The 13,925-nt window shown below is 46.2% G+C and overlaps 1 protein-coding gene across 1 annotated transcript in view; it reads left to right on the forward strand.

Annotated features, from left to right (window-relative positions):
* Window positions 1-13,925, forward strand: part of QARS1 (glutaminyl-tRNA synthetase 1) — a 135,046-nt gene that overhangs the window by 36,139 nt on the left and 84,982 nt on the right. Inside the window, exons 4-6 of the mRNA XM_068252658.1 lie at window positions 1,497-1,572; window positions 3,909-3,973; window positions 9,809-9,862. Of these exons, the coding sequence (XP_068108759.1) occupies window positions 1,497-1,572; window positions 3,909-3,973; window positions 9,809-9,862 (195 nt within the window). The remainder of the gene's footprint in view (window positions 1-1,496; window positions 1,573-3,908; window positions 3,974-9,808; window positions 9,863-13,925) is intronic.

The raw sequence follows: 13,925 nt of genomic DNA on the forward strand, positions 1-13,925 counted from the left end.
TCAGAGTCTTAAAGGCATGCCCATGAGAGGTGCTCGGAGTCCCTTTAAGGCCCGTACACATGCCTGACTTAAAGAGAAACCGTAACCAAGAATTGAACTTCATCCCAATCAGTAGCTGATGCCCCCTTTCCCATGAGAAATCTATTCCTTTTCTCAAACTGATCATCAGGGGGGTCTGTATGGCTGATATTGTGGTGAAACCCCTCCCACAGTGTGATGTCAGGACCGTGGTTCTGACATCACACTGTGGAAGCCTTGTTGCATTGTAAGAAAGAACAGCTGTTTCCAACTACCAAAAAAGCAAGCCGCAGCTACTTCCACTGACATCACCTGCCAGCAGTAAAAATGTCACCATGTGATAAATGTCAGAATGTAAAAATCAGGGAGAGGAAAGATTTTACAATGGGAAAACACTGACTAAATCATTTATACATAATTATTGTAAAAATAAAGCACTTTATTACATTTTCACTGGAGTTCCTCTTTAAGTCGGCTGAGGTGGCCTACAACGACCACATTAGCCGATAATTCGGCATGTGTACAGCGACCCACAACTCCCGAGCGATCTGCCCGGTGGATCGAATCTCCTCAATGAAATTCACCTCATTGCTTGTGCCGCTCCCCCGCCCACCACTTCTTGCATGCGCTGCTCATTGTCCCTCCGACGTCCCGCTATCCATGTGGTATGGAAGTCGCGCTCGTGCACAGCAGCCAGTAGTATGCAGTATGGCACCATGCACTATTGGTTTCCAAAGAAAGCAATATTGGACTTCTATTAAAGCAAACCTGTCGAGAAAGTCAGATACTTGTCTATGGAGAGGGAGGGCCCTGGATTCTATTGAACCTTCCCTGTCCCCCTCATTCTAGCACTCTTAGGGCCCGTTCACACTGCACGCGTTTCCAGCCGCGTTTTGGAAACACGTGCAGTAGGCCAACACGCACGACATCAGACAGTGCATAGAGTGCACTGTCTGATGTTCACACTGCATGCGGTCCGGGAACGCATGCTGCACGCAGATTTTGACAAAACGCGTGGCTGTCCCATTCACTTTTCAGTGATGGGATCAGCCACGCAACGCACACAAACGCGGATGGCCATGCGTTCGTACGCGTTGTGGTCCGCACGCGTTCCGCACGCATGGCCATCCGCATTTGTGATCTGAACGGGCCCTTACTGTGAAGTTGTACCTGCCTCTGGGATCCCTTGTATCTGCACATGCTCCTGAAGACCGGTGGATCCATACTGCGCATGCCTGTGCAGTATGGATGCTCCCCCAATGCCTTCTCAGGGCTCACGGAGGTGTATTTGGCTAGTTAGTCATCTAGCTGTACTGGTAGACTGGGAGTGATAGTGCTGTAATGAGGGGACCAAAAGGGGACAAGGAAGGCTCAATAGGATCCAGAGCCTTGCCTCTCCCTAGGTAAGGATCTGACACTGATATAATGGCTTCCAGTCTCTTTTGGTTATCATTGCTGACTGCATTGTATTGCTTCAGGTTGAAGCCGTCATCCAAAAATACAAGCCACAGCTGCTGGAGGAGAGATATCGCTTTAACATGGGCTTACTGATGGGTAAGTGGAGCATAAGTCTGCTTTATAACCTTTTCTATTACTGCACTGCTTAGCATTGTGGCCCGCGCAGCAGTCACTTTTTATTTACATGCTATGGAAACGCCAACATAAACTCAACTTTACATAGCGGTGTAATGGCTGTACTGCAATGCACCGCCTGTCCGACACATTCAGTATGGCGGGGATGTAGTGGTATGAGATGCGGCATCGTGTGTTACCGCGTATGTTAACAGTAAGGTGAAGCATACTAATCATTAACTATATGCTTCACTGCGGAGCAGTGCTTTTCAGCGTTGCTCGATTTGGTTGCAGCCGGCGCCACCATAGACTATAATGGGAATCACATCTACAGCGGCGCTCAGTGAGTAACGTCATCGCCATCAGAAGACGGAGATGAAGTTGCTTAAACACAATTCTGCCTACAGCAATAGCTAGCTGGAAGCCGAATTACGTCATTCCCCACCATCCACGTGGACCTGGAGGGGGAATAGTAATTAATGCTGCCGGCTGTATCCTGCGCCCAAGTCTACGGGCGCCGATTTCAAATGTATGCGCTTCACTGTACCCAACACAATGCAAATATATAACGTGTGTCGCCGCTGTTGCGTTACTTTTTTATTTCTGTCGCCATGAATGTGACTCCAATGACCACTGTGATCGTGGACTTAGGCTTTTATTTGAACTTTACAGCAAGAATTTATGTAACATTATTGGCATGCAAGCCATTTTAATATACTGTAAATGACGGGACTTGAAGTATTCATTTTAATTTGCCGCTGCTATCATTTTAAGGAAATGTGCTGGAAGCCATGGCAAGAATATAAAGTTTGGTGTGGGGAAAATAAATACCCAGAATCCATCTCACTTCTCATTGACTCTGCTTTTTTGGTACTATTCATTATTTTTATTTTTTTTTATGATACATTGAACGAACAGGTGTATACAAAATCTGGCATAATACTGCATGCATGGTATTGACCTATTCAGGATAAACTGTACAAGGAAATGTCAAATACTGTACATGAGAACTGAGTCTTTATATTTTTCTTACGGAACTTGAGGTGTGTGTGTGTGAATATCCTTTTGCTTCCATCTTTACCCTTACCTTAATAAACCTTGCCATGCATGTAAGCTTCCATTTGGCACTTTTTCAATTGGGAAAAGTTACTTTAAAGAGAAGAGGAAAGATGTCTCTTGGAGGGAAAAAAACCTCAGGAATAATTGGATTATTGGTCTATGGTTGCACTTACATTGTTATTGGTGTAACGCGAGCCCAGCTGTTTTTTTTTGGGGGGGGGGGGGGGGCGCCCAGGTGCTAAAGGGGCCCTAGCAGTGGCAACTCCTTGTTCGCGCTTGCTCCCGCCTCTTCTTCTGCACCACCCAGATCGTGTAAAGAAGCAGTAGCTACAGCAGAGGATACACTTTTCCTCATTCCAGCAGGACAGGTCCTCTTCACTACTCCATGTAGCCACACCATGCAGCCCATTAGCTTGTGGCTTCCTGACATGACATGCAGTGTTGGTAGAGCCGCAAGCTACTAGGCTGCATGTCGTGCCTACATGGAGTAGTGAAGAGGACCTGTCCCAACGAAATAAGGTAAAGTATTCACTCTGCTGCGGCTGATGCTCTGAGGGCCCATTCACACAACAAAACAATAGTGCTTAGCGCTACTGGTTTGCACGGGTGATTTCACCGCGATTAACGCGGTAAAAAAATCACTGGACACTTTCACGATCCAGACCGATCGCAATCAGCGCTTTATTGAGCACTGTACCGCGATCGCTTCAGAATTGCGGCAAAATGCTGCAGGGAATGAGATTGGTGCTAATCGCAGATGGCCTACGATCAGCACCAATCATGGCAGTGAGATCGCTGCCATATACTTTCTATTGGGCTAGCGCTTTAAATAGTGCTAGCGCTTCGGCGATTAGCGGGAATCGCCCGCTAATCGGCCCTGAATGATCATTGGGGGGAGAAGAGGTGGAAGGAGGCTCGATTTTGGGAGAGGGCGCTCAGACTGTGTAAGTTACTCCCCTGCACATATCCACTTATCTGGCCAATATTACCACATCCATGTAGTATCAGAGTCAACAGATTTGTAATACTGTGAGCAGATTGTGTAGGGAAGCTTTCATACTACATGGAGGTGGTAAAATTGTCTAGTGAGTGGCCAATAAAAATTGAATGTGTGTAGGAGGCTTAGGAGTAACACTCTAGGCATAAGCGGTAAGTAGTGGTCCTGTCGCCAGGCACGCTGACTCTGTGTCCAACATGGCTGCCAGAATGCGTTTATAAACATGTATTTTCAGCCCAGGATTCTGTGTTCTTATTGGCAGGGGAAGCCAGGAACAGACTGAAGTGGGCAGATGGAAAGATCATCAAGAACGAGGTGGACATGCAGGTAAATGGTTCCGCTCCATTTATATTATAGGTCGACCTGATTTATGTGACCCTTGTCTGCATTGCTCTGTTATCCACTTATGTATCTCTGCAGAATAATGTATCCCGCAACCTTACAGTGAGTGATATGGGGGCTGCCATATCCATTTACTTCTGAACAATACCCTAGTTAGGTACTTGTGTCAGTAAGGGGAAGTCTATGGATCCTTATGAGGCTTCCCCGTCTTTAGTAGCCCCGATCCAGCGATGGCACCCCCAGAGAAACGGCCACCACAATATTGACATCTGTAAGCCGCGCAGTAGCTGCTTGGGCACCAGCAGAAATGGCCAAGCCCGATTGGGTCCGTCTGCACAGTAGAGCATACCCAATTTGGCTTGGCTATTTCTGCCAGAGGTCGAGCGCTACAGTGCCTGGGCAAGGCGCAAACTGTCTGGGTGGATCACTGGTGGACGCCATTAGTGCGCGTGTGTGATCTGCCGCCGACATTCTGGGCAGGGCTGTGGAGTCTGTACAAATCAGACTCCTCAGTTTATGTAACCAGACACTCCAGGTACCCAAAATTACTCTTGACTCCTTAGTCTAATTTTTACAAAGGCTATGGATTTTGTTAAAAATCCTCCGACTCCTCTGTTTATTGAAAGGGGGGAAAGCATTGGATCAGGCGTGCTAAGGACGAAGGAAGCTGTCGTTTTTGCTCATATGCAGAGACTATGGGCTTGTAGCCCTGCTCCCTTGCAGACGAGTTGCGTGAAACTCTGTATCGGAGATGGAGTGAAACAGAAGCACCACAGCACTTGTCAGTGAGGGGCCAGGGCTAGACATCGGAAGTCAGAGAATATAAGGCTCAAGGTGAGACTCGAAAGAAAAAGACACGGCAAGTCATAACTTTTTATCTAAAGGGGATTCACCAAGTGTGTAATTTAGGCTTTATAGGCCTCAATTCACGAAGCTTACCTCCTGTTTTTAATGACGTTTCTAGAGTTATCACATGGTGATAAGGCATGTAGTATTCAGGAAACATTTTACCTCAGAAACCTAAAGTTAACTCTTCTGTCTTAAGTTAAGGTGATATCTCTAAATTTAACTCTTCAAGCCTTAAAATAACTCCAGAATTATAAAGTTAAAGACAGGCTGTTAATTGACTGCATGTGAGAATAACTACAGAGGAGGTAACTACAGAGGAGGTAACTACAGAGGAGGTAACTACAGAGGAGGTAACTACAGAGGAGGTAACTACAGAGGAGGTAACTACAGAGGAGGTAACTACAGAGGAGGTAACTACAGAGGAGGTAACTACAGAGGAGGTAACTACAGAGGAGGTAACTACAGAGGAGGTAACTACAGAGGAGGTAACTACAGAGGAGGTAACTACAGAGGAGGTAACTACAGAGGAGGTAACTACAGAGGAGGTAACTACAGAGGAGGTAACTACAGAGGAGGTAACTACAGAGGAGGTAACTACAGAGGAGGTAACTACAGAGGAGGTAACTACAGAGGAGGTAACTACAGAGGAGGTAACTACAGAGGAGGTAACTACAGAGGAGGTAACTACAGAGGAGGTAACTACAGAGGAGGTAACTACAGAGGAGGTAACTACAGAGGAGGTAACTACAGAGGAGGTAACTACAGAGGAGGTAACTACAGAGGAGGTAACTACAGAGGAGGTAACTACAGAGGAGGTAACTACAGAGGAGGTAACTACAGGACTGGTGAGATGACTCACTGTGAAAACTTATCTCTACACCTTAATAAGGCAAGATCTTCTCTTGCCTAACTTACCTCCACACAGTGAGAGAGCTATCTTATCTCTTCATTCCTTAAGTTACCTCCTCTGTAGTTATTTTCACACGCAGTTAATTAACAGCCTGTCTTTAAAGAGAACCAGAGACAAAGCACCCTCATGTATTTTACCATATATATCAGTGTGGGAGCATTAGCGAAAACACCAACCATGCTTTCTGCCTCATTTTTCACTGCACAGCTTGTTTCTTATCAGCCCTGATAAAATCCCAGACTGAGGATTCTGTCTGGCTTTGCTATAATGACTCAGCTATAATGATTCCTGAGCAATGCCAGCAGAGGGCAGGCTTGGGCTTGGACAAGACATCAAAAAACACACTCTGCTATAAAGATTCCTGAGCAAAGCTAGACTGAATGCTCAGTCGGGGATTTAATCAGGGCCGATAAGAAACAAGTTGTGCAGTGCAGAATGAAACAGAAAGCATGGTAGGTGTTTTCTCTAATGTTCCCATTGATATATATGGTAAAATACATGAGGGGGCTTCGTCTCTGGTTCCCTTTAACTTTAGAATTCTGGAGTTATTTTAAGGATTGAAGAGTTAACTTAGAGGAACTGCAGTGAAAATAATGTAATTAAAAAGTGCTTCATTTTTACAATAATTATGTATAAATGATTTAGTCAGTGTTTGCCCATTGTAAAATCTTATAAATCCCTGATTTACATTCTGACATTTATTACATGGTGACCTTTTTACTGTTGGCAGGTGATGTAGCTGCTGCATGTTTTTTTTTTTTTGGCAGTTGGAAACAGCTGTAAACGGCTATTTCCCACAATTCAGCAAGGTTCACAGGGCCAGATTTATCAAGAGTGTCTGAGACAAAATATTAGTAGGTTTTTAGAAATCCATACAGAACTGTCTCAGACATCCTAAGAAATCACTAGCTAGTGCAGATTCCTTCTTAAACTGTAAGGACTAGAAGGAGCAAGGAAGGTCTGTGAGGCAGTACAGTGTGTGAGGGGAATTGCTGTTAGTGTTGTCCGGATCATGAACGATTCGGATCTTTGATCCGAATCTATTTTATGAGTCGATCATCCGAATCATCAAAATGAGTGATTCGGATCGCAAAAGGGGCGGGGCCAGGAGCGACACGCCCCCTCTCAACGGGCAGCGGGGTCTTGGAAGCAGAGCAGAGATGGATCGCTCTGTTGGAAGGGAGGCAGCCTTGCAGGGAGACAGGTAGATGAGAGAGAGGGGACATGGGTGCCACTGCCAGATATGTGTAGAGCACACATACTGGCTAGAACGTGCTGCCCATTATAGGCTGGCTGTTCCTTAGTTGTACACAGTGAACACATTGGAAGCTTTTGGCTCAGCACAGCTCAGTAACTTTGCAGACAGTGTGATTGAAAGGCAATATAATCCTCCTGCATCGGCACTAAACAGCTGCACTTATCTTCTGGGAATGCTTTCTTTCACTGTGCGACCTTTTCTTTCAAAGTGTACAGATGAACATATAGGTGAAATATATGTAAAGCATATGACTTCAGCATGTGGGTATTACGTGCAAACATTTCTGCTCTCTGCTCGTCCCTCCTAACTTCTCTGTCCACTCCCTGCCCTCTGTCCATCTTCTCCCCTTCTCTGTGTGTCCACTCCCTCCCCTTCTCCTGTCCACAGACCTGTCCTGCTGTTCATTTCACCCCCGAATGCTTCCGGTAGTAAAATGATCCGAGATTCGGATCAAAGATCCGGATTTCTTCAATGATCCGATTCGAATCATTCGGATCATTGAAAAGATCCGACCTTCCCATCTCTAATTGCTGTTGCTGAGGTAACCAACACACCTTCTGTCAGCAAGCTCTGAGTGAGGGGGGAGGAGCCCTTCACAAATCACATCTAGCCTGCACTATCTGTTGAACTGCTAATGAGCACTTCTTAATCTGCAGCAGTTAAGGAATGGATTTGCACTTTTCTTAACTGTAGTGTAGCTCTAGAAATCCACACTAAACTGCCGCTATTACATAGGCTTTGGGAAGGTTCTTACTATCATGCAGAACTGTTCTTCTGCTGGTTAGAACAGTTTTAGAAGAAAAAACGGTCGGTAATGTGTTGATAAATCTTCCCCCTGAGACAAGAAACTACCAAGACTACAAATTCAGAATTTATTTGTGGTAGGGGTTGCACCACAATATCAGTCATACAGCGCCCCCCTGAAGGTCTGTTTGTGAAAAGGAATAGATTTCTCATGTAAAAGGGGTTATCAGCTACTGATTGGTATAAAGTTCAATTCTTGGTCGGAGTTTCTCTTTAACCTCCCTGGCAGTATGATAAATGCGGTTGTGCGGCCGCGGGAGTTTTTTTTTCAATTTTTTTTTTTTTTTTTTTTTAGCATGTAGCTAGCCTAGCGCTAGCTACATGCTTCCCTTCCTCCCTGCGGCGTTCCCCCCGCTCTCCCCCCATACCCACGGATCGCTGCCGGCGCCGCTTGCACATATGGAAATCCCGTTCTGAACGGGATTTCCTTGAGGGCTTCCCCATCGCCATGGCGATGAACGGAGTGACGTCGCAGGGAATCCCGATCGACCCCATAGCCCAGCCTGGCCGCGATTGGCCAAGCTGCGCAAGGGGTATGCGGGGGGGGGGTCCTGTATCGCGGCGGGTAGCGGCGCATCGGCGGCGCCGATCAGACCAAACACGCAGCTAGCAAAGTGCAAGTTGCGTGTTTGAAATTTTTTTTTATAAAATTATGTAAATCGGCCAGGCAGGGCCTGAGCAGCACCCTCCGGCGGCTTACCCCGTGTCACACACGGGGTTACTGCCAAGGAGGTTAACCTGCTGGGCGGTCTGGACGAGCTCAGCTCGTCCAGTACCGCCGGAGCATGCCGCTCAGGCCCTGCTGGGCCGATTTGGCTCAAATAAAAAGCAGCACACGCAGCCGGCACTTTGCCAGCTGCGTGTGCTGCCTGATCGCCGCCGCTCTGCGGCGATCCGCTGCGAGCAGCGGCGAAAGAGGGTCCCCCCAGCCGCCTGAGCCCAGCGTAGCCGGAACAAAAAGTTCCGGCCAGCGCTAAGGGCTGGATCGGAGGCGGCTGACGTGATGACGTCACTCCGCTCGTCGCTATGGCGACGATGTAAGCAAAACCAGGAAGGCTGCTCATTGCGGCCTTCCTTGTTTATTCTGGGCGCCCGAGGCGATCGGAAGAATGCCTCCGGAGCGCCCTCTAGTGGGCTTTCATGCAGCCAACTTTCAGTTGGCTGCATGAAATAGTTTTTTTTTTTTATTAAAAAAACCCCCTCCCGCAGCCTCCCTGGCGTTCTTAATAGAACGCCAGGCAGGTTAAAGACGGTTAACTTTAGTTTTGCCTGAGGTAAAATGTTTCCTGAATACTATATGCCTCGTCACCATGGTAATAACTATAGAAACGTTATTAAAGACAGGAGATAAGCTTAGTGAATTGAGGCCATAGTCTCTTTAAATAACATCAGTTTGACTTGAATGGGAAGAACAGTAATGGGCGGTGGAGGCCCAAATCAGGCTAATGATTTGTTTGTCCTTAAATGGGATCCCCCCCTCCCCAATCATTGTGGTAGATCACTCCTAGTGCTCCCAACACAACCTACTAGTATGTTACAGTACTTGGTGTCTGTCCAAAGTAGGGATTGTGACCTCCTTGTCCCATTGTTAGGGGTGAACGGTTCTGTGAACTCTGTAAACCAGCAATATGTATCGGTTTGTTGTATAAATATATAGAAAACAAATGCTGCACTGGCAGTAATGTTAGGTTATGCTTTGTCATATGGGTTCCCTCCCTAGTGCCGGATTTAGCCCGTCCATACAGGCTGACACTTTAACAGCTTCTCTCTTCCTTTCAGGAATGTCCCATAGATTAGCAGCTTTCAGACAGGTGCTCTTATATACTGGACAGAATGTAAACATCCAAGGTCCCCCCCCCCCTTTCAAGATTATCTGAAAACATTTTTGGATGAGTTATCTGGCACTTGCAGAAGAGCCGCATTCCGTGTGATCTTTCGCCCTGCCTTGGCTCTCTGTCATTAACCTTTGACCTCCTGTTCTGTTTTCTCTCCCCTGTAGGTTTTACACTTACTTGGCCCCAAGACAGAAGCCGACCTTGAGAAGAAACCGAAGGTATGTTGTGAGTCACTGTATGCAGGGCTTCGTGTGACCTCTGTCACTGGCAGGTCACATTGATGCACCCTAATCTGCCCAAACTACTCATCCAGTCCTCATACATTCCATCACCGGAGACGGTCAGTCTGCTGCCCCTGATGTGAGTGGCCTTCTGTGATGTCACTGCTTCCCAATTTAACTTGTTTAACATCTCTGAGATAAATATATCCATAGGCCTTAAAGGGTAACACCGCTTGGACAACATGGGAAGATCTGTAAAATACAAGGAAGGATAACTCTAGTTCTGCAGCTTAAAGTGGACCTGAACTCAGAACTTCCTATCTGCTCTAAAAGTTAGGCAACAGCATAATGACTTTTAAAGAACATTTATTTGTTACAGCTGGTAGAAAGCCTGCAATAAATCTGCAGTGTCTACTTCCTGCTTTCATGGAAGCAGACATAAGGTCAACATCCTGCATTTACAAATTAACTGCTCTGCCGAGGCAGCCAGCTGACACAGCTGAGAGATCAAATTACAGTAGTGATTAGTCACAGATGAGGCGGAATTGGGACAGGCTAAACTCTCTAAATACATACAGGGTGCATTTCACTGTTGTCCTTCTGTCCTGTGCAAAGGGCCAGTGCACACCAAAAAGCACTAGCGTAATCGCAAACGCTCAGCACTTTTTGGAAGTGATTTTTCTAGGCATGTGCCTAGCAAATTTCTAATCATGCCTAGCGATTTGTGGAGCGTTTTGGTGTAGCTTTTTTTTTAATATTTTTTTTTTATATTTTGTTACAGTAGAGCTATAACTGAACAGCTTCTGTAACAAGAACGCTTGGAAAATCGCTCTGATCTAAAGCTTTTCAGATCGATTTTCCACTTTCCTAAACTTAACATTGAGGCTGAATCACCTCAGAAGTCAGCAGAAATGCTGCAGGACCCGCGTTTGCAACTGGGGAAAAAACAAATGGCTCTGGAGTGCATCCCATTTTCAAAGCGCTAGCATTTTTAAAAACGCTCCAGAACCGCTCTTGGTCTGCACTACCCCTAAGGGTTCAGGAAATATGGCAGCCTCCATATCCCTCTAACTCTAGGTTCCTCCATTCCCATAGGTGATTGAAATAAGTAGGATAACCAACAGATCAGCAAGCTGAGGGGGAGAGTGGCATTATCTGAGAAGGCTGGTATTGGCAGTTTAGTAGAATGTAGTATAAAGTTTCTCTCATAATGGATTGTGTGACTGCATATACAGTGTTATGTATTGCTGCTTGCAGTACTTGACCCTGCCTGACACATAGTGAAGGCTGATGCAGCCTCTAGTAGAACAGTGCCACCCAGTGGTTATATTGTTACATTGTTTAGCCTCTAAGGGTAACAATGGTTAATTTGCATATATTCAGCAGTGTTGCTCTGCGAGACATCTCAAGCTCACTCCAACCTGAATTATTGCAAATTCTTTCTGTTTTAGGAAAGCAAACTTTTGTTTTTCTTAGCATTTTAGTAAGGGGGCTTTTGGGACCATTGTAGTCCCTTACACACTCCAATGAGTTCTGGGTCACCATGAGCTGACTGGTTAGTCTGTTACATTGTTAGAAATGCTCTAACTGGCCTGTAGCATGCACCACTATCTCACACAGCTGTGAAATCTGCATGGAGAAGACTATATATGGTTTAGAGGCACACAGGTGGTATATGGCACTCACCACGGTATTCACTATTTCACAGGTAATAATACTAACAGGATATTGGGTGAGGCAGGTAAGCGGCATTAAATGGGATTGACATCTGTGCTCTCCCCTTTACCCTTCACCCTTCACCAGCTGTCAGTCTGTGGGAAAATCCAAAGTTCTATACCATTCTAAATAGTCCAAGCTGTTCTAACGCATCGTAACTACCCTGATTAATTGGGACCAGCTGTTTTAATCAGCTCAACAGGTGAAAAACAGCTGCTCACTGCAGTTTGTGGACAGTCATGGCTAAGACAAAGGAGCTCAGTGAGGAACTGCGGCTGCGCATTGTGGCTACAAGGCCATTTCTAAATATTTTCAAGTTCCAGTGGCTACAGTGCAAAGTATTATTAAAAAAAATACAAGATATTCCACACTGTGGAAAATCTGAGGATGTGGTCGGAAGCCAAAAGTGACTCTTGTGCTGGCCAGGAGGATAGTGAGAGGAAGATTACAAGGATCACTACCGAGGCCATCCCGGTGAATCTGGGCTCTGCTGGTGGCAGTGTCTCAAGGCAGACAATCCAACGAACTGCACACTGCTGGGCTCCACGGACGCATACCAAGGAGGATGCTACTTATGCAGAAAAGGCACACCAAAGCTTGCTTGTCCTTTGCAAATGCTCATCTGGACAAAGAAGACGACTTCTGGTCTTCTGTATCATGGTCAGATGAAACAAAAATTAAATTTTTTGGACACAATGTTTTTCATTTGGCATAAAAAAGAAAGCCTTCAACCCAAAGAACACCATCCCCACTGTCAAACAAGGTGGTGGGAACCTAATGCTTTGGGGGTGTTTTTCAGCTAATGGACCAGGGAACCTAATCACAGTAAACGGCACCATGAAAAATGAACAATACATGAGGATTCTCAACCGTATCGGGCAGTCTGCAGAGAAACTTGGCCTTGGGCACTAGTGGGCATTTCAGCATGAGACACCCAAAACACACAGCAAAAGTGTTAGCAAATGGTTAGCAGACAACAACATTAACGTTTTGGAGTGGCCCATCCAGAGTCCTGAATCCAATCGAGAATCTGTTGAGGGAGCTAAAGATCAGGGTGGTGGCAAGAAGACCCTCCAACCTGAAAGATTTGGAGCTTGCTGCTAAAGATGAATAGGCAAAAATACCTGTGGAGACATGCAAAAAAAGCTGTTCTGCAATTCTAGGAAGCGTTTGATTGCTGTGATAGCCAATGAAGGCTTTTCTATTGATTATTGAGAAGGGTATAAATAATTTTGGACTAGACACCTTTTTTGCTCAAATGCAAATAAAAGCTGAGCAATGCTTCCCCCCCCCCCCCCCCCCCTCAATAATACCTCTTGTACAAAATCTTTTTATCTTTTGGGAGACACCTCTGTCATTTCCCATCAAAACATCACTTGCTGGTTGAATAAAAGTAACTTTGTCAAAATTTGCCAGGGGTGTGAATAATGTATGGCCAGCACTGTAGATATGTGCTCAGCAGAGACTGAGATGCTAGATGGCGCTGATGCTGATAGAATTTTGCTACAACCTCATCTTCTACTAGCCACTGTTGGGCCATATCCAACACTCTTATTGCTGCTGGTCAGGTAGTAACGGATATTACCTGGTCCAGGAACCAGGTCTCTCTATGTGCTCGCTGTCCCGGAGAGCCTGGGTGGCTAGGGAAGGTGTTGGCACTGAGCGGGTCTTGTCAGGATACAAGAAGGTCCGTTCCCCTGTGGAGCACCTGTGGGTTGCTGCTCGATGGTCCTTTCTCCCAGTGGATTTATCCCTGCTGGTCGGCCTGGTTTGTGGAAAGGTTTCGCTGCAGGAGGGGCTGCCCCGAAGACTCACCGCGCGGAGGCAACGGCTGGGTTGTGAGCGTCTGGAGGACGCGCATAGCGGAGGCGGAGTGCGAAAATCCTCCGGCCGCGACCTCGGAAACTACTTCCTAGCGAGATTGGAAGTGGGCAAGTCTTCAACGGGATAATGTTCTCTCATAGAGCTGTGACTCCTTCCATGTTTGTTATGCTTTTTGTCATTTCCTAGCTGGTGACACCTTAGTCTTGTGTACACTGAAGAATGGTTGGTTGTGTGCAACTTGTATAACATAACAGCCAGTAAAAGTACCTCGTTTTTTTTTGTTTTGACATTTTTGCCTGAAATGTACAGTCTGCCAGCAGAGTCTGTGAGGGAGAAGGCTACATTTCATGGTCCGGTCAGCCTAACTTGTTTTCTGGAGAATACAGATAGATGCACGGTGGCGTAGTGGTTAGCACTCTCATCTTGCAGCGCTGGGTAGTTGGTTCGAATGCCAGCCAGGTCAACATCTGCAAGGAGGTTGTATGTTTTCCCTGTGTCTGTGGAAGGAAACCGGAGTGCC

This window comes from Hyperolius riggenbachi, chromosome 9 (genome assembly GCF_040937935.1).
Source record: "Hyperolius riggenbachi isolate aHypRig1 chromosome 9, aHypRig1.pri, whole genome shotgun sequence".
NCBI classification, from domain to species: Eukaryota; Metazoa; Chordata; class Amphibia; order Anura; family Hyperoliidae; genus Hyperolius; species Hyperolius riggenbachi.